The 22,196-nt window shown below is 45.9% G+C and overlaps 1 protein-coding gene across 2 annotated transcripts in view; it reads left to right on the forward strand.

Moving 5' to 3' along the window:
• cdh13 (cadherin 13, H-cadherin (heart)) overlaps nt 1-22,196 on the forward strand; it is a 453,601-nt gene that overhangs the window by 341,424 nt on the left and 89,981 nt on the right. For both annotated transcript variants that reach the window (XM_035419934.1, XM_035419933.1), the window contains one exon: nt 3,604-3,744. In XM_035419934.1, the coding sequence (XP_035275825.1) occupies nt 3,604-3,744 (141 nt within the window). The remainder of the gene's footprint in view (nt 1-3,603; nt 3,745-22,196) is intronic.

Raw genomic sequence — 22,196 nt, forward strand, 5'->3', positions numbered from 1 at the left:
AGGGGTGAATGTGCTTGTGCATGCGTGTGTGTGTGTGCGTGTCTGTGTGAGAGGAAATCTTGGATATGGCATAATGGGTAATGCAGTTCTGAGGACCAGATCACTGCATAGAATACTGGCCATAACCAAAAATGTAATAGCATTCCTGGTCAGGTAGCAGTTGGGTATGTTTATTTGCTAGCTAGACAGTTAGCGATATGAGAAATTATTATTAAATTATTTTAAGGTTAACTGATTAAAGATTATCTTTGGTGTCTTACATTGTAAGTCCTATATTTTTCATCAACCACCAACCGACCCCATATACACCTAGCACTGCCTCAGTGATGCTGCCCATAGCCACTTGACTATTTTTGCGCAAGTGCAAAGCACTATGGGTAGCTCTCCATTTGTGTAAAATGCAAAATATCAGTTGAGTTATATCCTCGGTCAGACATGAAAGAGACCCATGTGAGTTGAGCAAGGCATTGTGGGCACTGAAGTCCAACAGGGAGACATATAGGGATTTACAGAAAAAGATGGATGTGTTTCATTAGGTATGCAGTATTTAAAGCTCAAGAGTGGGAGGTGGAGTGTTAAAGGAAATTAATAGCTGAATTATTTATAGTGCCTTGTATAATTTTCACCATTTGTTTACCGTTCCCTGAAAATCATGAAAGATTATGACGGATGATTGTTGTTATTTTTCCCTTATAAAGTTTCCCGCTCTGTGTACTGACTCCCCACTAGACTTGCATCGTTGGTGAGAACACTATCACATCTTAGCATAATTCGAAAAGACGCAATGCTATCATTTTCTTGGACAATTTTGTATATACACAGAAGTGATCTGGGGTGGCACGGTTGCTTCACAGCAAGAAGGTTCTTGGTTCGAATCCCAGGGCCTTTCTGTGTGGAGTTTGCATGTGCTCCCTATGTCCTTTCCCTGGGTACTCCAGTTTCCTCTCACAGTCTAAAGACATGTAGGTTAGTTGAAATGAAGAGTCTAAATTGTCCCTAGATATGACTGTGTTTCTGAGCAAATGGTGTGTGTGCCCTGTGATGAACTGGAGAAGTGTCCAGGGTGTATTCCAGCCTCTTGTCCAATGCATGCTGAGATTGCCTCCACCGCCCATGACCCTGACCAGGAATAAGCAGGTATGGATAATGTACAATGTACAGTGGACAATCCTGCGGCGAGAAGGATTTCTGGGGTCATTGCTAAACAAAGCCAAAGCCGCATTTATTTATGAACTTTGTTTTTAAAAAATGAAATATGTTTTCTTGCTGCTGCACATCTGTTAAACAGTAAGCTTTCTGTGGAGATCCTGCTTAAACCAGGCGAAGCACAAGGGCGAAGATGCTCAGGAGCTCAAACTCTGCTGTTTGCTTTGGGAAGGGGTGGAAATCAAAGGCCCCTTATTGCCTCTGTTCACCCATTGCCCTTCTGCAGCAAAAGGTTTTTTTCACATTGACAGAAAGACCGAGACATGTTCTCACATCAAATAGAAAATAATATTCCCTGCATTAAACTGCATTGAGCTGAAGTTTCACACTCTCCATGGAGCAGGACATTGATTGAACATGTGCACATGCATAGTTGAGTTTCCTGTGTGTTTGTGTGTGTGTGTGTGGGGGTGTGGGTGTGGGTGTATTTCTATATGTATTTGTTACTGTTCCTGGTATGTTTGCGTACACGCATTTGTATGTACGTTTGCCTGTGTACATTATTAATATGTGGACATGTACATGTCACCGGTCGGAGTGTGTGTGTAAGCATGATTCTGGTCAACATTGTGCAACAGTAATGGACTCCTTCCGGAAACTTCTCTTGTTTCCTTAATTATTCACCAAAGACGGGCTTGTTAGGGCTTCTCTCGTGCACCGAAACTCTCGACTACCCCAATTACAGGACTTCAGCTGCTCAGGATCTCTTTCCATCAAAGCGATGACTGCTTTTCAGAAAGTTTTAAGAGCAGCTAGGTTAAGCTTATTGTCTTTCATGTGTAATGGTTTATTTCAATGCGCTGAGATGTCGAGTGAGAAAACCTTGATCTTACGGAACCGGAAAAGAGTTTACAGATGAAATATTCACAACTGCCAGTCCTTTCCCTCAGGAAATGTCAGAAAGGCAATCATAAAGAACGTAGCCTTATGCCATGATGCCCGTGTCAGTTTTATTTCACATATGGTGCATGCAGAGTATTCCAAAGCTATAGCTGTTATTGAACACTTCACACAAAATTGCTTCATGCTTTGGCTGTAGGTGTCACACATGCTTTTCCTCCAGGCATGAAAAAGTGTATTACAAAATAAAAGATCGCTTTTGATATTTTCCCGTGGCTTTTAACTTGGTGAATGGTTGCTGTGTCCCCTATGATGAAGATTAATCAATGTTGTCTCTACTGTCTTTAAAATTGATTGCTAATTTTGCAATATTTATGGGAGAATGAGTCTTTACAAACCCCAAATTGTGTGGCGCTACACTGAGCTGTCAATCACTGACTAGTTCGAACCAATCAAGGTTTTTGCACTCCTCATCCTCAAATGATACAAATGAGTCACTAGCTGCAGTTAGATGCATAATATTTTTTTCATTCATTTTCCCGATTGAAGGTTCCAAATGGAGTGTTTTTACGTGAATTCTGAACAAAGTGATCTTATGGAGCGCGTTTCAAATGTAATCAGAATGTATTTCAGTGCCAACTTTTTTTAAAGATGGACCTTATTCGATTGCTTAGCACACTTGCATTTCTCCCAATGAAGCAACAGTTTCAGCTGACCAACGTCCTCTTGCGAGTATCGGACAGGAGACGAGGGCGGGATTACCGCGATGGCAGCATGTCGAGGTGTACTTCACTGCAGCCCTTTACAGACCCTAGAGCCAATGGATAAAAGTCCTCAGCCAGGCCTGATGGGAGCAGGTGGTCGTTTATAAACCTGAGCCCTTATATATCTATAGAGAGATATATGGTCCCAGATGAGGTTACTGTACGCGCCCCAATCCCATTGATCATGAGAGCTGCTACAGTGTTGCATAAACTAAGTAGAAACGCCATGTAGCTGCCAACCAGTTTGTTGTTTGGCTACTACATGGTATTGGCTGCTACATATAGCTATTGCTTACTACATTAATCTCCTGGAAACTCAAACACATCTTTTACCCTAAAGGAGTAAGATACACAGAATTTAAAATAATAGAAAGCAATCCGAATGAGAATTTGCATAGCCATTTGTTGCTAATGTTTTCCTATTGAAAGGATTATCAAATGCTTATACCACCTCTCTCATACCAAAGTAAATTTCCAGTTTATTCTGATTGAACTTCTAGCATGAGATATTTGTATTTGAGGCTATTAGTCAGATTATTAATGGTATATCAGGCTCCATGCAAACACAGCTAATAATATCATGCTATAGCCCTTCCAATTTTTGGCTAAATGAGACCTTCCTCTTCCATCACTGCATTGTACTGCAAATTGGTGATTGGTGACGGGGGTTGGTTAATGTGTGTATCCTTATTGGTGAATGTCTTCACTGATATCTATATCTACGGACAGGTGCATATTGTCCATGCTGCTGATTGGTTAATGTCTCTAACTATCATTGCACTCCTCTCTCCAGACCCTGCCCACCACGCAGTATGAGCTGGAGATCGTGGCGAAGGACATGGCAGGGAGCGACGTGGGGCTCACCGGCACAGCGACCGCCACCATCACCATCACCGACAAGAACGACCACGCCCCCGAGTTCACCCATTCGCTGGTGAGAACAACTCCCTTCCTCCCCCTCTTCCTCCTCCTCCTCCTCCTCCTCAGGGTTAATAAAGTATGCATAAAACATGTTATTTCACCTTACTTTTAAAACAAACAGAAGAGCTCCTGTAGATTAGGACATTAGTAACAGCCAACAGAAAAATGCCAATGGTGATTGGTGGATACTGTCAGGCTACTTCCTGGTAATTCCAGATCATCTCCATTTTCACTATGATATCATCCCCGTTCCTTCTCCCCGGCTTACGCCTTCCTTCCTTGTGCTCTCCATCCTCGCGATCCTTTCTTTATTTTCTGAAGCCTGTTACATTTCCTGGAGCTCAGAGATTGACGTTGCCCTTTCGCTGTTTGCAAAAGCACGGCTGTCACTGTGCGGACGTCGGTGCCACGCCGCACGGTCTCCCCGCTCGCTTTCAGAAATCACCCCCCCTGCTGGCTGTAGAGGTTTCTCGCTTCACGCCGGCGCTCACCGCTGAGATCAATGGTCCTCTCTCCCTCTGCAGACCTTGAGAACCTCCTGGCATTCATCAGTGTAATAGCAGAGCTCCAGCCCTGTGCTGACCCGACAGGGAGAGCTACTTGGCAGGGGAGGGGAGAAGGGAGGCGGGCGTGGGTTAGAGAGGGGGATTTTTCACACGCAGTCGGTGCTTACCGTCCTGCTCCAGAGTTATGTTCCATGACCTCTGCTTCCCTATTGGAAATGATTGTGTTATAATTCCTTTGTCTGTGTTGGAGGTACAGAGGCCATCAGTGGAATGGGTGTGTGTGTGTGTGTGTTTGAGAAAACTAGAGTGGCTGACAGTGCAAGTGTGGTCAGGTCCAGATACGCAGCAGCTGTGTTCCTCTCTCTCTCTCTTTCTCTCACACACCCACACACACCCACACACACACACACACACACACACATGAACACTAGAACTGCCCTATATGCCCTTCGTGTGTTTTTTTGTGTGCTTGATTGTGCGCTGTTTTGTCGTGCGTTGGTGATGAATTAGTCACAGACTGCTTACGGAGCACTTCAGAGAGAAAGAAGCGTCCACTGAGAGGAGGGTGAACTAATGAATGGAGTAGCAATGTTGAGCTGCGTGGAAATTCCCAGAGTTTTGATCTGAGTGCCAGTCATACAACTCCACTGCCCCCCCACCCCCCGCCACCCCTGACAGGCACTCCCATGAGCCACTGCAGCACCGTGGTGGCCTGTGTCAGGCGTGGATGTCATTGTATGTGAGAGCTCAGGGGAGAAGTCTGGATTTTGGGCAAGAGCTTTCTTTCTGCGGCTACTGCTAATATGTTCATTTTTCTTATTCCTGTTGTCCATCTAAACCAGAGGGAGAAAAGGACTTTAAAACTGACCTGAACTGCTGTTAGAGTGGGATAAGCCTGTCATATATATCCTCTCACAGGTCATGCAAATTCTCTTCAGCAGTGCTCAGGAGAACCACTCTTCGATGTCTTTGAATAACCTCCTATGACCCAATTCATTTTTGAGTCTCTGATCGTAATCTCTAGAACCATATATTGTGCTATTCTGAAACCTACACTACAAGGGCCATTCAATTTCACCGCAACATGTTTTCATCATCTGAAACAAAATTTGAATTATGTAAAAAAAAAATGTAAATACTTAAACATCCATGTCTCAGGAGGATAATGGTTTGTGTGTGTGTGTGTGTGTGCGTACTGTTCGTGTGTGTGAGAAAGAGAGAGAAATAGGGAAGAGATGGTTACAACCACAGCAATACTGTCAGGGCTATTTTGTGACGGCAATGACTCAAACTACAGTGACACTGGACTGGTCTATATTTACGGGGAAAACCAGTCTCCCCTCTGCAGAACATTTGGTATCACATTCTGTTTTTAATAATATTGCAACTGGTGAGGATATTGTTTTTTAAGTTTTTAAAGACTCTCAATCTAGTTTCCTGACACTGTCACCTCAGTGTTTGCACTATGATCATGAACAAGTTACTGAATCCCTATCCTATCATATATTTTAAATGGCTGCTATGCCTAAAAAGGTTTGCACACAGCATGGTAGAACTCTGGAACTGTTAATGAAGGACCTATTACCATTATATTCATCTACTGTGAGAATGTACAAGCATTCCCATGTTCAACTATTGCAATAGTGATGCTGAAGCATTCTACACTGTGTCTATTAATTCTATAGATGTTGTTGATGATGAAACCAGAGCTGTGCATGTCTTGGAGGCTGTACCTTTGACTCCAGTCTAGATGAGGTGTTCCTCACTAAGGTATTGACGTACTGTATCAGCCTGCGGAGTCAGCTCTTGAACAATGGGCTGTAGATGTAGATCATTTTTATTTATATTTGGTAGCCGTGGCAATGCCCTCAGATTATTGTTGAGGGGTGTGCAGCTGGCTGTAATGTTAAAATTGCGGGCAAAGCAGCTGGGCGAGATATTGCTCCATGTCAGCAATAATAGGCAGCTGCCATATTTGGAGGCAGCACCGCTGCCTACAGTATACCCTTAACGAGTCTGCAAATGCCCACATCATTGTCCTGTACTGTGTTTCAGTTTATGACCTTTGATATTACTTTGAGAGAGAGAGAGAGAGAGAGAGAGAAGTCGAGGGAAATGGTTACAGCCGCAGCACTACTGTAAGGGCTATTTTGAATTATATATAAGCAGCAGAGAGGCAACAGCTCTTGTTTATCATTACGGCGTCCATAAAGCGGCGCATTTTTTAAACCCGCGCTACGTCTCTACGACTCGCGCTCACCATTCACAAGCAAAGTGGAAGGCTTGTCCAATTTCACCTTTCATAATTCATCAAGGGGAGAAATAAAGAGACCGGTTTGAGGGCGGGTTTCCTCCGCGCTGGCCCCGTTCCCGCGCCTGATCCGCCAAAAAGCTTCCCAGCAATCCGCTCCGTATCCCAGCATCCTGTCCTCGGGCCTCGGGGCTGCCGGATTCCCGCAGACGTGAATAATGTAATTACCTTCCAATAGGACCGCTGAGAACGGGGGGAAACCAGGGCTGGGAGACAAGTTACCGGAGATGAAACAAGACCCTGATTAACTTTGAGCGGGGGATCTTCTCTTTTTTATATCCCCTTTTTTCCAAGCGCTGCACATTCAGCGTCTTTGCCCGTGCGCTGTGCTGTGGAGAGATAAAGGGAACTTTCCTGGATCACTTGGGGGTGTAACGTGGTAAGAATGGGCTGGGTGCAATGTTAGATTGTTAAGTCACAGTTTTTGCGATAGTCCCTAGAAAGTGACCCAGAAACCTAGAGTGACCTAGAAACAGTGATTTTTGGTGAGGCGTGTGATGCAGCTTGTGGGGTGTCTGACGTTTGAGCCTCACACAGGTCCCACCGCGCAGGTGGGGGTTCAATCTCTTCCTCAGCGGTTGTCCCTTCTCTACCCATCTTAGGCGGTGATGTGGTGTAATGGTTAGGGAACTGGCCTGGTGACCAGAAGGTTGTTGCGTTGATACCCTAACACACTGCTGCTGTACCTTTGAGCAAGCTGCTTAACCTGAATTACTTCAGAGAACTATCCAGCGGTATAAATGGATTTACTATCAAAAACTGTGAAAGTTGCATAGGTCAGCTAAAAATGCCTGCAATGTAATTTATGCTTTCTACCTGTCTGAATAAAATGAAAAATACACAATGGGAGCAGGTAGTCTGCTCTCCTTTCTTTATTTTTTTAAAAGAAAAAACAATACTTACACTGAAATTAAATGGAATTGCCTCAGCTGCGTACAGGCTAACAGTCACCTTGACTGAGAGGCACAGTCCTCCGGCAGCGCTAGCTCTCCTGTAGCGCTGTGCGGCCTGCAGTGTGCGACGCAATGGCTGGTTCCTGCATGGCAGAGGCGCCCGCCCTCCGTCGGCAGGGCCCATCGCTCAGACGCAGGTGGCACAGCAGTGACTCAAGGTGCAGTGTGGGTGATTACAAGTTTGGAGGGAAAGAATGAAAGAAAATTGCGGAGAAGTAGTCAATTATACGTTTCCTCGCTTCACCTATGAGGCATCGTCGGCCCCTGCACGCCGGCCAGCTCACTGCAGTCTGCTACCTCCGGTCGCTCGGTAGTCCCTCCCGCTCTAGGTCTTGCTGTTCTGTCTCGCATCCTGGCTTCAGCATGGCAGAGGGATGCCTGCACCAGTCAGGACCATAGAGTCTCTGCTGCTGTCTTTCACTCTTAAGATGGGGGTTGCAAACTCACCTCACCTCTACAGACAGCTTTTAGCCTCTTAAATCTCTTAACACTCCAATTTGCAGTGCCTTTGAACTCAAGTCTTTGACTAAAGCTGCAGCTTTGGGTTAGCGCTTTGGCTAGCACTTTAAATACTAGATATTCATATTATTCAAACTCTTTTTTGGTTTATTTTAATATTAAGATCATTATGTCAAGTGTCCATGCACTTAATATGCAAATTCCTTTGACTTGTAAAGTGGTAGTTCAATCAGCTTAGCGCGTAATATCTATAATCTGCTCTGTTCTTATTCTTGTAAGAACCCTTGTCATTGGCATTTGGCATTGTGGCAGTCCTGTAAATCACGTTCGACAAAAATGTGCCAAATGACTTACTGTAAATTACACAAGTGATCTTTTTGTGGATTTAATATAACACAAAAATGCACATAAAATTATTGTCTATTCTTGGGCGTTCATTAAATTCTCTTTGTTTTGAAGAACATAGCAATTAACTTTTAAATTATAATCCCAGTTTTATGAAGTGGGGGATTAAAAATAGCTGACACAAAGTCCCCTGGAATCCTCTTCATTTATAGATTGAATATTTTTCCTCAGTATATGACGATTAATATCCTTAATGAAAACCAACAGTACCCAATTATTGTATTACATAAGCTATTGCCTACACTGCTTGTCGTTTCTAGAGTTTCTCAAGGACAAAGAACTGCATCCCAGTCGGAATTTTGACCCTGTTTCTATTGCCATTAGTCTGCACTGCTGTTCTGACTACTGCTTCACACTGCTGCTCAGTCTGCTCATAAATACTGCTACTCTGACTACTGCTCCACACTGCTCTCATCACTGCTTCATACTGCTGACCTGTCCACTGATACACACTGCCACTTTGACTACTGCCGAACGCTGCTGCTCTGACTGCTGCTCCACACTGCTGCTCTGACTGCTGCTCCACACTCCTGCTCTGACCACTGCTCCACACTGCCGCTCTGACCATTGCCGCACACTGCTGCTCTGACTGCTGCTCCACACTGCTGCTCTGACCACTGCTCCACACTGCTGCTCTGACCACTGCTCCACATTGCCGCTCTGACCACTGCCCCACACTGCTGCTCTGACCACTGCCCCACACTGCTGCTCTGATCACTGCTCCCCACTGCTGCTCTGACCACTGCTCCACACTGCTGCTCTGACCACTGCTTCACACTGCTGCTCTGACCGCTGCCCCACACTGCTGCACTGACTGCTGCTCCACACTGCTGCTCTGACTGCTGCTCCACACTGCTGCTCTGACTGCTGCTCCACACTGCTGCTCCACACTGCTGTTCTGACTGCTGCTCCACGCTGGTAATCAATCAGTGACTCACTCATCATCTGAGAATAGCCAGTGTCAGCACAGCTTTTTGTGAGAGCAAAAACCCCCCATCCACCCACACGCGTGTCTGCATCACAGCTCTGAATGATAATGGGAGTTTCTGAGGAGCCTGCTCCAGGGCACTACGCGCTCACACAGAACCATCCAGCTTATCGCACCTGCCATTCAACATGACTGACAGCTCTGTCTCTCTTGGGGTGATGTGGAGAGCTGAGTGGCCACCAAAATAACAACAGTATTATTTTTGACAACTAAGAGACAGTAGCTACTGTGCCATCTGCTTGCCACCCTGCCTGGTCTACTTGGAGTTAATATCAGGCACATACACGTGCAATGCCAGCTCAATACCTGCCAATATGGCCTTGATTTCATTGTACCACTTTTTATTTTATCTTGAAGTTGAGCTGACAACTGATCAAACATATCAGATTTATCATTTACAAGAATGGGAGGGTTTCCTGTAACTTTTCAACCAATCAGGTAGTAGAAGGCGGGATATTGGCCAGGACACCATATTTAACATCTCTGCACCCATTCACATACACACAGACCCATTCTTACACACATCCATGTATGCACCGACACTTGTAAATTCAGGATGATACATAGACGAAATCAGGCACGTGCACACACGCGCACACACACACACACACACACAGGCACACGTGCCCTTATACGCACGCAGGCGAACACCGAGCGCGTGCGCACACATAGCTACGCCCGGCGAATTAGCAGCAGCCTCACTCAGCAGCGTGCTCACGCCCCCACAGCCAGCGCTCATAGTCTCGCACGGCGGCCCTCGGTACAGCAATCTTTGTTTTGCGTTATTATCGGCTGAATGGGCACATTGTATCAGTGACAATGCGGAGAGAAAAAAGCTCGAAATGTGTGCGGACTCCCGTTAATTTCTGATTCAGGGCGGGCGTTGAGATAAACCGCGGCGGCCATTATGTTATTGGCGTAATGGCGGGGAGGCGGTGGGCCCAGCGCGACGTGACGCGGTGGAGAATGAGTTCCGGCACTCGAGTTGATTACTCTGTCTCGTCTCGTCCTCCAGGCGGGAGGGCTGACGAGTGGCCTGGGCTCTCCTCCCCTCGCGCCTGGAGAGGGTTCGAATCGAAGCGCTGATAGCCTTTCATTAGCGTCGACCAGCGGCCGCGGACTTTCGGGCCCCCCCCCCTTCCCCCCCCTCGCTCCCCTCCGCCCGCTCTCGCCCTCGCGCCGGACCAGACGGTGCGCGTCAGCGCGGAATCCCGCCCACGGGTCTGAGAGGCCTGTCCCGACCCCCCCATTTCGCTTCGTTCTCTCCTTGTGGATTTATTTATTTTTTATTTTTCGCCGCGCTTCGGCACGGAGGAAAGATGATTGTCCCCGCTTCCATCGGCCCGCTGGACGGCCCTGTCAGGCCGAGCTCCGCTCCTTGGCCAGCAGCCTGTTGTTCGGCGGGATAAAAACACCTCCAGAGGGCTCTTAGGAGAAGGCGGGGGCGGGGGGGGGGGACACTCATCTCTCCCAAGCCAGGTTTTGATAGAGCCGTGAGAGAGAGCCTGATGTTTTGACGGGGATTTCTCTGTTTGAGTTAATGGCCGGAGATCCCTTTGAGGCGTGGGGTCCGTGCTGCTGCTCTGACTGCTGCTTCACACTGCTGCTCTGACCACTGCTTCACACTGCGGCTCTGACCACTGCTTCACACTGCTGCTCTGACCACTGTTCCACACTGCTGCTCTTCACATCATTTGAAATCTCTGACTGTAGAGCATTCCTGATGATATTTATGAAAATCCTGAAAATACTCATATACGTGATTCTTAAGCATTGTCCTCATATCCCTTATTTTATCTGTAGTCCTTAACCTCGTATTCCTGATATTTACGATCATTATTCTCATATTCCTAATAAGATGTACAGCCTTCGTCATCATATTCCTGATAAATCTCCCTAATTACATTTTCTGTATGATTTTTACATTCATTTCAATCCCTGTAGTCCTGTCAGTCCTCATGGTCCTGGTAATCTTCAAATCCCTGATTTAAACTGATGCTCCTTATGATCGCTGTACTCTCTCACCCAGTTGGCCAGGACCATCGTCTCAGCTTAACTGTATGCCTGCTTAACTACCTCCTCTGTGCCCATCTCTAGAAAACCAGTGAAGTTCACTGCAAGGAATGCAAATCACTCAGATTCCCTTCAGAAGCTTTGAGTGAGAGATGGCTTATCATTTCATGCAAAGCTTAAGATCTTTTTTTCCCCCCCCGCATCTCATAAGAAAATGGTAATACACTGTGGATTTATAAGATTCCGTCACTGTACAACTGTGCTTTTTTTATTACTGTGGAGTTTGCAGTTTAGATTGATCTCTTCGTATAATTAATAAAACCGCTCCCCCGTCTGCGACGTTCCCCGCGACGCAAATGCTCAGCCGCAGCTCCGCGAATCGAATTCAGGGAAAGTCAGAATCGAGTCCTCGAAGCAGAAAGCGCTTTTGCTGTAATTCCGTCTCAGCTGAGCTCCACGAGCACGGCGGCGGCGGCAGGAATAATTTTGATTCTATTATCCGGCGAGTAAAAAAGAAAAGAAATCGTCTGACCTCGGCCGCGGTCTGTGATAGAGGGGTTCGTACAGCGAGCCCCCCGGCTCTCCCTCCCGTCCACTCCAGGAAAGAAAAAAGGAAAGCGCAGCGGTACGAGGAGATAAAGCGCTTTTAAAGAAAAGCTGACGTGCGATAAACCGAGGGGGAAGGCGGAAAATAAATGCGGCGGGATTCGCTTTGCCCTGCTGACGAGTAAAAAAAAAACCAGCTCTTAGAAGTGTTAAGGGGTGTATTTTTTACGTTGCATTATAATGACAATAAAAGGCAAGATAACCACAAGAAGGCAGCAGCAAGCCCCTTTATTGATGGGGGGGGGGGGGGGGTGCAGCTATGCAGGGAATGTAATTGTACACAGGTTCCGGAATCTTCACGGCACCACTCTTGTCAGTCTCCGAATGACTGGCCTGTGTTGTTTTTTTTTGTTTTTTTTTTTCCAGCCGAGCCCAAATGTCAGTGTGCTTATTCTATTAGAACAAATGAACACCTGCTCCATTCACTCCTGCTTGCCCCCGCTGCGCGCCCAACATTTATATTCATAACCCACTTGTCATGTGCCTCAGATCCTTGTTGGGAGATTTCCATCACACTGGAGAATTGTAGGGAGGGAGGGAAAGGAAAAGAGGGAGAGGGGAGAGGGATAGAGATATTTTTCTCGTCTCTCTGATACCAATATCTTCTGGACCCTTAAGCCGGCTGTGCTCCCGGCCCGCGAAGCCGCGCAGTCTGAGGGCCCATGGGAAGCCTGTTAGCGCCATCATGTTAGCGTCTTTAGCGAGACTCCATTCGTCAGAAGGAAGCAACGGTGTTTAAATTAAATTGGCTGCCCTGGATGTTTGTGTGTGTGTGTGTGTGTGTGTGTGTGCATGTCTGTTGGCTGTAACTGTGGTTGGCCTGTGTGTGTGGGTGTGTCTGTGTTAGTGTGTTTGTGGTCTGTGTGTGTGTGCGTGTGTGTCTGTGCGAGTGAGAGAGAGAGAGAGAGAGTGTGTGTGCGTGTGTGTGTGTGGGAGAGAGAGAGAGAGAGAGAGAGAGAGAGAGAGAGAGAGAGAGAGAGACTTTCACCAGTATTGGGTGGAGAGAAAAATAGGGATTCAAACTCATCCACATTCAGGTATTGTGTCCGCAGATGACCTGCCTGCAGGGTGTTTGTTTCTCTCTGTTTGTTTTTAGTGAATGAAGAAACATTAAAGTGAGGAAAAGCATGAAGGAACTGTTTCACTGGTGTAAAGCTCTGGAGATGCTGCTGTTATTTGGCCTGGATTACATCCCTTATTATTCCACCATGTCTAGAAATGGTGGGCAGTTTTCCCTCTGCACAGGCTGTTCCCCGACTTTAAGGTCACAAGTGGGAGTGTGCCCCTTTAAACCCTTAAAACCCACTTAAAGCCCAGGGTTTTATACAAGGATCCCCCTATCTTAAATAAACCCCATTATATCCAAACTATATACAATACAGACATGGTTCAAAGTTTGAAATAAAGAGCACATTTATAAACCAGATCCTATGAGAGTCTCTCTCAGTGAACATGCAGGACATATTTTTTCTGAAAAACAACAAAGCTATCCAAAAATAATTTAGTCTTTTCTTCAGTGCAATTTTGCAGTGATGTACTTCTGATACTGGAGGAAACCAGGTTTCTTTTTCCAGTCATACCCCAGTATGTGTGCAACACCAGGATAAAGGTTTGGAGTGGATTGAATGAAGCAGGGAAATATGCCATGTGTTTTCCCAAAGGTGGGCCCCAAAACCTCTCCAAATGGCACCAAACCTCTCCAAATTGGAATGTTGCGCATATCTTTTTTCCCAGCCATATTCAATTTCCAGAAGCTAGTTTTATTGAGGATGGTACACTCTAGAACCCCAAACGACAAATATTCTTTATTTACCCATTCTTTCTTTTTGACTAAGCCCTGTATTACAGTCAAGATTTCCTTTTGGAGAGCTTCTATTTACTAAACATGTTCATAATGGTTGCTTATCATGCATATTAAATTCAATTAAAAACAATCAAACTATGTGCTCTTACCTGCATCGTACATAAGCTATACAAAGGGATAAGTAGTTATCAAAGCATACAAAGACATTTCACAGGGAGGTGTGAAGCGAGGGAACGCATGTCGTTCACCAACAGGCTCACACGCAGAGGCACATACTCATGCACTCCTGTACAGTATGTGAGCAGGGGGTACTCTCTACAATGACAGTTGATTTGATTGTGTTGACCTCTCACACTCAGACCTGTCCAGCGGGGTAAAAACCTGTCAGGAGGTTCCTCCCACTCCCACCCATAGCTCATAGCATCAAAGAGGAACACTAGCCTCCTGATCGCAACAGGCTGAGAGCCCGCAAGGAAGCACAATTTAATAAAAATATGAAATCTAATTATGAATAATGTAGTGCTCCTTGTCTTTATCGCATCGTCCTTTATACAAGCATTTGCCGATAAACAAACAAAGCTGATAAACAATCGATGAAACGCTAGTGTGCTATGTGAAAACGGAAAATGAAAGTAACTCGGAAAGCAACAGGATAGCTAAGCCATAATTTCTGCTAGAAGAAAGCTGTGAACTATGTTCGAGGGCTGCGGGAATGTGCTGGAAGAACACAAGACTGTAAGGTTACTGTAACATTTACAGTGTTTCCAAGCAGGGTCAAAAGTCACGGTGGGTAGATCATAGAGAGGGTTGATCTTTTTGCTTGCTTTATTTCAGGTAATTTACTTGGCACTGGAATGTCAAATTGAGATCATTTTGATCAATTAAGAAGCTTTTTTAGAACATTTTTCTGAATTTGAAATTCTATTGATGTCCATAGAAATGTTTGTTTTCAAGCGCTCCTGAAAACACTCTGAGCTTGGTAGAAATAATCCATTGACTTTTCCTAGCCTATGTACAGAGAGTGAATTGATTTCTTAAATAGGAGGATTTGAGTGATGTCAATACCATCCCTGTAGTATTTGCAGTTGTTTGACTTGTTGGGGACAGTTGTTGGATTATAAAATACCATAATTATCAACCTGGGGTGTCCATTTCAGCCCTCCTTTTGGGAAGGGGACTGCCTGTCCTTTGTTTTTGTTTTTGTTTTTCTCTTGTGGTTATACCAATCAAGATGGGGTTTTTTAATTCAAAGTGTGAAGGGTCTAAATTTTGCACTGGTATACAGGTTATAGCGCAGTGCCTCGAATCAATGCAGATGAAAGCAATAATTTAGGAGAATGCAATTGTTAGATGGCAAGGTCTAATTTCATTTCCATTGAGCTTTAAGGATTTAAGCACACTCACCTTAGAAATTCACCTTTGAGAATCCCAGATTTAAAGGCGTATTATATGTGCAAAGAAATGCTTCCATTCTGAGATCATTAGTATGGTGATTCACACACTCATACTACGCGACCTCGTAATAAACTGCCTTTGCAACAGCTAAATTCACAAGATGCCTCTTGTCTAAGTGCGTATTATTACCAACAATGTGTATCGAATGTGATTTCTATTAGCAGTTTCTTACATTAGAGCAGCAAGATTTTTTGTGGTCTCTCACAGCAGAGCCCTGAGTTTCTCTTTTGCCGATTCTCTGAAGTTAAGTGGGCTTTTCTTTGCTGTGTATCTTTGACACAGTCCCAGGTGGGGCCGCTGAGCGAGATGGTGATTGGTTATACAAACGCGAGCACCAAAGTCTCAGCGAACTGACCGAGAAAAGAAAAAAAAATCAACAAAGAGCCTCATAAAAGAGCCCCTTGAAGGCTGGGTTTGCCCACGGCCCTCCCACCCACGCACATGCCGGGAGGACAAACCTCCGTCTTTGTGAAGAGCTCGTGGGCTGTGTGGACTCACACTGAGGATGCATCATAAAAGCATCTTTTTCTTTCTCTCCTTACACTCGAGGCCCAGCGGGCTGTCCCTTCATAACAGGCCCGAGGAAGGCAACAGGCAGCAGCTGCGCGGCTAACCGGCCTGCCTCAGATGTGCATGGCTGTAGATGAGGTCGCCGCTGTCCGCGGTGCTGAAGGGATACCAAGGGACTGGGAGAGAGCAGGAACCCCTCACTACAGGCAGCAGCCCTCTGCTCTTATCCCATTCCCTTTCAGCATAAGAGCATCACATTAGTGGAGCGAGTGGCTCTGTGCTGTCTCTCACAGTAGTGCAGTGACTCTGTGCTGTTTCTCACAGTAGTGCAGTGACTCTGTGCTGTCTCTCACAGTAGTGCAGTGAGTGGCTCTGTGCTGTTTCTCACAGTAGTGCAGTGAGGGACTCTGTGCTATTTCTCACGGTAGTGCAGTGACTCTGTGCTGTTTCTCACAGTAGTGCAGTGAGTGGCTCTGTGCTGTCTCTAACAGTAGTGCAGTGAGGGACTCTGTGCTGTTTCTCACAGTAGTGCAGTGAGTGGCTCTGTGCTGTTTCTCACAGTAGTGCAGTGAGTGGCTCTGTGCTGTTTCTCACGGTAGTGCAGTGAGTGGCTCTGTGCTGTCTCTCACAGTAGTGCAGTGACTCTGTGCTATTTCTCACAGTAGTGCAGTGAGGGACTCTGTGCTGTTTCTCACAGTAGTGCAGTGAGTGGCTCTGTGCTGTTTCTCACAGTAGTGCAGTGAGTGGCTCTGTGCTGTCTCTCACAGTAGTGCAGTGACTCTGTGCTATTTCTCACAGTAGTGCAGTGAGGGACTCTGTGCTGTTTCTCACAGTAGTGCAGTGAGTGGCTCTGTGCTGTTTCTCACAGTAGTGCAGTGAGTGGCTCTGTGCTGTTTCTCAACTTAGAGCGGAGAGACAGTGTGTCTACCCGCTGTCTCAGTCAGTTGATGGAATTGGGGTCTTATCAGAGTCATGGCAGGAGTTTGCTATCAGGAGCTCAGGAAGATTGGATGTATCCATCTCACTGCTTCACTGCCTGGGATGATTAAATGAAACACACACTGCTCAGTGCTGGCTGACCGGTGATCCAGTGAACTTTGTGTGTGTGTGTGTGTGTGTGTGTGTGTGTGTGTATTCAGGGTGGGAGGGTGCATTTGTGTGTGTGTGTGTGTGTGTGTGTGCGTGGGTGTGTTTGTGTGTGTGTGTAATCCCACAATAGTATGTTACAGATAAAGAATTTTTATTTCTTAGAAGAGCCTCGCTAGGTAATGGAGCACCCCCAGTCCCGTCTGAATTGGTTTTCTCTTGGCTGGGAGGTTCAGATGGTCAGATAAGACTTGAAGAGGACAGGGAGCAGAGCTTCACAGTGCTGCTCACCCAACTCCGCACTGGCACAGATTGAAATTCTAGGGTCCGAAGCACAAGTCTCGTATTTGTAAATCACACTTAATCTGCTCAATAGACTCCTAATTGGTGAGCTGTGGACACATGGCCACTAAAACTAACCATTTGGTAGATAATGAAGTATTCAAAGACAAACCTACATTGTGTGAAAACATGATGAAAGAACTTAAACATGAGTTCAATAACCTAGACCAGATTAATGATAACTTTAGATTCACCTCAGTCTTTAATTTCATCAGTTAAATCTTTTTGTTACCTCTTTTTTATGTAATCGTTTTCAATATAGCACAATAAGCAGAATATGATTTTTTATTCTTCATGGCATACCTGGCATACATAATATGGTTTAAGAGGTAAATCATCCATCTAAACATGAAAAGCACGGAATTATAAAAAATGAACAGTTTGTTCAAATTCTGAGATTGCAACTGTGGTTGGAACGAAAATCAACGTATACAGGGTTCCCATAGGACCGAAGTTTGGAATAATTTTTCGAATCTTCCGGAAATACCCGTCAAGACCAGGGAGTGTACGTACCTGCGTTTTGGTAGTGGACCGGGGCCAGTTTCTCACCGCCTTAACCTTCTGTGTTTCTATGACTTCTGAGGTTTGTGGAGACCCCGGCCGATGCTGTGTCCCAAGTTCTGTGCTGCACTATGCAGCATATAGCAGGGTTGGCTATGAGGCCTGCTTGATGAAACACCCCCAATAGCACCTGTACTTGGGCTATACGATCCGCCCACATGCAGGAATGAATGATGATATTGCCAGTGAAGGCCGCTGCATACCACTGGTGAGGCTGGAGTGTCCTGTCCATCAGACACTGGAGGCCCATGAAGCCTGAATGGCAGAACCTGGTACTGGTATTAGACCACAGGACTAGTGAAAGTGGTCTTTTCCTTGTCAGGCTGAGTGAGGGGGACCTGTCAATACCCTTTGGTTAGATCAAGCCTAGTTATGGACCATAACCAACCCAGCCATTCAATCAGGTCATCTGCCAGGGGCATGGGACAGGCATCAAACTCCAACACTGCGTTCAGCCATCTGAAGTCATTGCAGAACCTAAGGGAACCACTGGGTTTTGATACGAAGACAATGGGACATGACCAGGGGTTGCATGTCTCCTCTATTACTCCCAGTTCTTTCATCTTCTGAATTTCATCCACTACTTCCACTTTTCATGCTTCAGGGATCTGGTACGGTCACACGTTCGCCACAGTGTGGGCAGGCATCCGTATCTGGTGTTCTAGAGAGTGGTACATTCTGGCATAGGAGAAGACATGGTTCTGTCAGTTCATTCCCTCTCATCTTGTACCTGATGGGGACTCAAGTTGGATCCAATCAGCATGACGTCTCAGGGTGCCAGGCTGGATTTTTTGTTAGTGCCTTTCCCATGGGGTCTTCCATCCATCTCTTTAACAGGTCGTACACTTTCTGCTTCCATCATCTGGGCTGGTCAACGTGGTAGTTCACTGAACCCATTCACTTTCTGATGGTATGGGGTCCTTTCAAGGTGGTGAGAAATTTATTCACAGGGGTGTGGAATAAGATCAAGAAGATTCTTACTTTGCTTGAACTCCCAGAGCTGAGCAGGCAGGTTATAGGTCTGCTGTTAGGTATTTTTGGACTTCTACCATATGCTTCTTTTTCATGAGCATGATACTGACAGAGCGGGAGAGCATGCCCTCCACATGCAGTGCTGCAGTGAGGTGAGAGCTGCTCCTTCCAGGCTTTCTTTGTTAAGCTGAGAAACTCTCTGAGCCTCTGACCATCGAGCAACTTGAATGGGGAAAAATCAGTGGCCTGAGGTACTTCTCTGATGGCAAAATGTACATACGGGAGGACCTGGTCCCAGTCCTTCCCATTAGCTATAATGACCTTTTGGAGCTTCCGCTTCAGTGTCTGAAAAAATTGCTCGCCCAGCCTGTCGGTCTGGGGATGATAAACAGGCGTGCGGATATGGTGAATGTGCAGTAGGTGACACACATCAAACACTTTAGCCGTGAAAGGCGTCCCCTGATCAGTCAGGTTTTTTTGTGGTATGCCCACCTGACTGATGAGGTGCACCAGCTCATGCGCAATGGCTGTTGAAGCGGGGACCCCCAGTGGCACCACCTCTCGATAGCGGGTGGCATCGTCCAGGGTAACCAGGATGTATTTGTGACTGTGTTCCAACTTGGGGAGGGGTCCAACCAGCTCCAGGCTAATTCGCTGGAAGGGTGTCTGTATAATAGGGAGGGGGATGTGAAGTGCGGGCGCTGGTCTTATCGAAGACGTTAATTGACAGGTTTCACAAATTTAGCAGTTGTCTTTAATGGCCCACTGCATTCCAGGGCAGTGAAATGTGTCACAGATATGCTCCCAGGTCTTCTGTGCTTCCAGGTGTGTCCCCCCAGGATGTATGTGTGTGAAATGTAGCACAGTATGGACAAACGCTTGAGGTACCACCAGGAGCTCCTGCATCTCACCTCTCTTCTTGATGTTGTAGTATAGTAAACCACATCACCGCATCATTTCTTGTGTGGCCTTCACTCTCTCCATAAGCTCGACCATCTCTGCCGGCATGCTGTGTGACAAGCTTCTTCACTTCATAGGGTAGGGCCCAATGACACCTCTCCATAGCCATCTGCTGTGTTTCTTGCCTGCCTGTGAGGAGCTCAGGTTGCAACCAGCAGGTGACCATGTGCATGAACAAGGCCATCTGGCTGTCAGTGTAGCTGCCAGATTGGTAGACCCACATGCCTACTTGTCAGGCTGCCGAGTTAAAGGACACACCCACCCTGGCCAGGATCTATAATGTTAGCTGTCCATAGTCTCCTGCCTCCAATGGACCCAGGTTGTGGTAGGCTTGCAGTGGCATTCTGGTCAGAAATGGTGTGAAGATATTTGCCCCACACCTTGGATCCCACAGGTTAAGCTGGGCTATCCACTCAAAGGTGAGGTATGTGGAGGTTTGACCTGATGTCATCACTGTCATTCATCTTCATCAGCACGTCTTTTGGCTTGGAAGCAGGTGGGAGCAGAGTAGCTGAAGCGCCATGGGCTTGCATCACCTCTGTCAATCGAGTCACTTGCTCTGCCATAAACTGGGTGGCGTCTTGGTGAGCCAAATTGATCTCTATGAGAGCCCACAGGAGATCCTCTATGTTTGCAGCAACTAATAAATACAGAAAGCAGAGAGAGATAAAAAAAAAAAAAAGCTCTACCAACCAATACACAAAAAAGGGGAAACCAAGCTTCTGTGAGAATGTGGTAACTGCAATTTGCATTTACTCCATGCCAGGTGCCCTGGTTCAGGCTGGTGGGTTCTCCCAAGATCAGTTAGAATCTGCAACCACATGAGAAGAAGAGACTCACCCAGGGCAGTGTTTCTCCCTGAAGTATGGGAGAAGACAGGTTTTATCCCTGACTTGATTGCCCCGGAAACAGCAGCAGCTGTGAGCTCTCGTTATTGATTTCAGGTGGGCTGGGGAGAGTCTCCCTGTGCCGCTCTCCGAGGGGCTGCCACTCAAGCGCCGCTATCCATGGTGCTGACTCGCTAGTCCGGTGGCTGGTTTGTGATGGACACATCTGGTGTGGGAGGGGCTGAGGAGCACTGCCCCTTCCACTATATATGTGTGTGTGTGTGTGTGTGTGTGTTTTAATGTATGTATTTCTTTATTTTTGCCCACCATCACCCATACCTTTGGCAAACACCATTATTACCATGCTGAAATAAAGTACAACAGTACAAATATTTAAGCACAGATGGTGAGCAAATAATTAAGTTCTGTCCCCTGGTGACTCGCCTACCTTTTTATATATTTCTTAATCCAACATCAATAAATATTTGTGGACATAAATATTAAGAAGGAAGTCAGGGTTTTTAGACTGTGAAAGGTCACACTCTGTCTAATACGTCATGATAGTATTCCCATTGAAGCAGTGCATATTACAAACTTTCTTGAATTTTTCTAAGAATAAATTTACAACCTCCAGAGGAGCTCAGTCAATAAATGTGGTATGCATTATGACTGCAACGATACATCCATCCATCCATCCATTATCTATACCCGCTTATCCTGAGCAGGGTCGCGGGGCTGCAACAATACAGCTAGTCGTATTTTAGCCCTAGCTGTATTATTACCAAATTGTGAGCGGGACGTTACAGTTTTGGGAGACTTCTGGCCCCTTCCAATCTGGGATAGGGGTGTTGCTTTAATTCAGTGATCACGACCCACCAGCTGCCATAAATGCAAGATTCACCTTTCCTCCAATAGGTATTATTTCTGTCATATAGTACTTTGTGTACTGTAGGGTGTAACATACTTACAGGCAGTCTCTAAGAACTACAAATCCTGTTGAGCATAATATAGTCATTGGCTGACCTGTAGTGCTGTGTGTGCTGTATGATAATAAATAGTCACTGGCTCTCCTGTAGTACTGTGTGTACTGAAGGGTGTGAAATAGTCACTGGCTCCCCTGTAATTTTTTGTGGCCTGTCGGGTGTAAATATTCACTGGTTGACCCGTATAATGTGCGACCAGTAGAGTGTAAAATAGTCATTTTATTGGGCATAATAAAGTCATTGGCTGACCTGTAGTACTGTGTGTGATGTATGATAATAAACAGTCGCTGGCTCTCCTGTAGTACCATGTATACTGTAGGGTATAATATCATCATTAGCTGTCATGTAGTACAATGTGGCCTGTAGTGTGTAAAATGATTCTTGACTTGTATGTCTTGACTTGAGTGCATAGGAGTGCGCATGCTTCAGCTACAGAACTGCTTGCAGGGGCATAAGCAGCACAGTGGTGAGAAAAGATGGGCAATTTGTGATTCCAATTTGGGAAAAACACATAAATATTGACTAAACATGTTCTTGATAAGGTGTAATTCAGTTTTTAGGTAAGGTAAGGTAAGGTAAGTGTACATCATTTTCTTGCTGGATGAGAACTTACAGGTTTAATGCAAGCTCGATATTTACCCGAAGGATTTGTTTGGTATGTGGAGTGCGTAATGACTGTAAAGCTGTGCATTGATGTAATACATTATTACACATGGGTTGTGTA

This window comes from Anguilla anguilla, chromosome 5, assembly GCF_013347855.1.
Source record: "Anguilla anguilla isolate fAngAng1 chromosome 5, fAngAng1.pri, whole genome shotgun sequence".
NCBI classification, from domain to species: Eukaryota; Metazoa; Chordata; class Actinopteri; order Anguilliformes; family Anguillidae; genus Anguilla; species Anguilla anguilla.